Source organism: Zingiber officinale, chromosome 4B (assembly GCF_018446385.1).
Source record: "Zingiber officinale cultivar Zhangliang chromosome 4B, Zo_v1.1, whole genome shotgun sequence".
Taxonomy (NCBI): Eukaryota; Viridiplantae; Streptophyta; class Magnoliopsida; order Zingiberales; family Zingiberaceae; genus Zingiber; species Zingiber officinale.
The window spans coordinates 119,414,004-119,416,121 of NC_055993.1; the positions used below are offsets into that span (position 1 = coordinate 119,414,004).

Consider the following 2,118-nt stretch of genomic DNA (forward strand, 5'->3'; position numbering starts at 1 on the left):
ATAGTTCTTCTATGCAGAATGTTTGGAAAAGGCTATAGACCATATGCTTAAACATCCCTACCAGAGGTTCGACATTATATTCTCATTTTTTTCCCTTTTGTGACAGATACTTTTTGATCTTCTGGCCAAAGGTGAAACTGTCCAGTCACTGATAGAAGAAAAGGATCTAGTTCAGGCAAGTCTAATACTTCCGGTCCTCAAAGGATTTTAATTTATAATTGTTGATCTGAACATTGAATTGTGATGATTTGATGCATGGATTCTTCTGTTTATCGATCGATGGTATCCAAGTGAATTCTTAGTAATATCTTCAGATTTCTAACTACCTAAATGTTAACTATAGTGCAGCTGATAAACTCGTAAACTGTTAACCGTGAATAGAGTAGATTAACATTTGTTGTAGTTGTTAATATGTTGAGCATGGCTTTGAATTATGTTAAAACTATGCTTTAGAAGTAGTTCATAACTGTTTATTGCAGTTAGTGGAAGTTATAGCAGTTAGTGGAAGTTATTTCCTTAGTTCTTTTTATTTGTTTCTAAAGCAGAAGAAGATGTACTGTTCTGCTAATTTTTTATTTTATTTTACAACAGATGGTATCAGAGCATTCTTCTTAAGGGACCTGTGTAACTTTAATACACCATGGAAGCAGAAGCAAGTTTCTCTACTATTTCTCCACCAGTGTTCGATGGAGATAATTACCAGATATGGGCAGTACGCATGGAGACATACTTGGATGCTTTGGATCTTTGGGAAGCACTCGATGTTGATTACGAAATTCCTGTACTTCCTGCAAATCCTACCATGGCTCAGATCAAAGTACATAAGGAGAAGAAGACGAAGAAGTCAAAGGCTAAAGCTTGTTTGTTTGCTGCAGTTTCAGCCACTATATTTTCTCGAATCATGTCTCTTCAGACGACAAAGGAGATCTGGGATTATCTCAAGTCAGAATATGAAGGAGATGAAAGAATTCGTGGAATGCAGGTGTTGAATCTAATTCGTGATTTTGAGATGCAGAAAATGAAGAAAACAGAGACCATCAAGGAGTATGCTGACAGACTTCTTGGGATAGCAAATCGAGTTCGATTACTAGGTTCTTCATTGACAGACTCAAGAATTGTTGAGAAAATTCTTGTAACTCTGCCCGAAAGGTTTGAGGCTACCATCACTACTTTCGAAAATACGAAGGATCTGACCAAAATTACACTGGCAGAACTCTTGAATGCCTTACAAGCACAAGAACAGAGGCGTGCAATGAGGCGAGAGGGAGAAATTGAAGGAGCTTTACCAGCCAGGCATAATGATGTTGGCAATTTCAGAAAATAGAAAAACAAGAATCCTCAAGCAATAGGAGAAGGTTCATTAATGGGCAATAAGAACAAGGCAGGAGACAAGAAAGCTGGTGCAAAAGTGAATTATCCTCCATATCATCATTGTGGCAAAAAAGGTCATCCACCTTTCAAATGTTGGAGAAGACCCAATGCAAAATGCAGAAAATGTAATCAAATGGGACATGAAGCTATCATTTGCAAAAATAAGAATCCACAGCAAGAAGAAGAGGCTAAAGTTACTGATCAAGACGAAGTTGGTGATCAAGACGAGGATCAACTTTTTGTAGCAACTTGTTTTGCAAGCAATGTAGAAACTGAGAGTTGGCTAATTGACAGTGGTTGCACCAATCATATGACCAATGACAAGGAACTGTTCAAAGACTTGCACCCAACTAAAATCACCAAAGTAAGAATAGGAAATGGTGATTATATTTCAGTCAAAGGAAAGGGAACGGTTGCCATAACCAGTTGTTCAGGTACAAAACTAATCTCTGAGGTTCTTTTTGTTCCTGAAATTCATCAAAACTTGTTGAGTGTTGGTCAGTTGATTGAAAAGGGATTTAAAGTTGTTTTCGAAAACAATTTTTGCCTCATTAAAGATGCAGCCAATCAAGATATCTTTAAGATAAAGATGAAAGGCAAAAGCTTTGCTCTAAAACCATTAGAGGAGGAGCAAACTGCTTTCTCAATTCATGAAAATGTCACTGAGATTTGGCACAAGAGACTCGGGCATTATCATCACCAAGGAATGCTGCAAATGAAATCCAAGATGATTCAAGAAGAGCTTCC

General features: G+C 37.3%; 1 protein-coding gene across 1 annotated transcript; it reads left to right on the forward strand.

Annotated features, from left to right (window-relative positions):
• The first annotated feature begins 640 nt into the window (after window positions 1-640).
• On the forward strand, window positions 641-1,324 carry LOC121978598. The gene has a single exon (XM_042530925.1). The coding sequence runs from the start codon at window positions 641-643 to the stop codon at window positions 1,322-1,324; it is 684 nt and encodes a 227-aa protein (XP_042386859.1).
• The last annotated feature ends 794 nt before the right edge of the window (window positions 1,325-2,118 follow it).

Excerpts from the sequence above, each read along its gene's own strand:
- LOC121978598 (XM_042530925.1), top strand. The coding sequence starts at position 641 with ATGGAAGCAGAAGCAAGTTTCTCTACTATTTCTCCACCAGTGTTCGAT.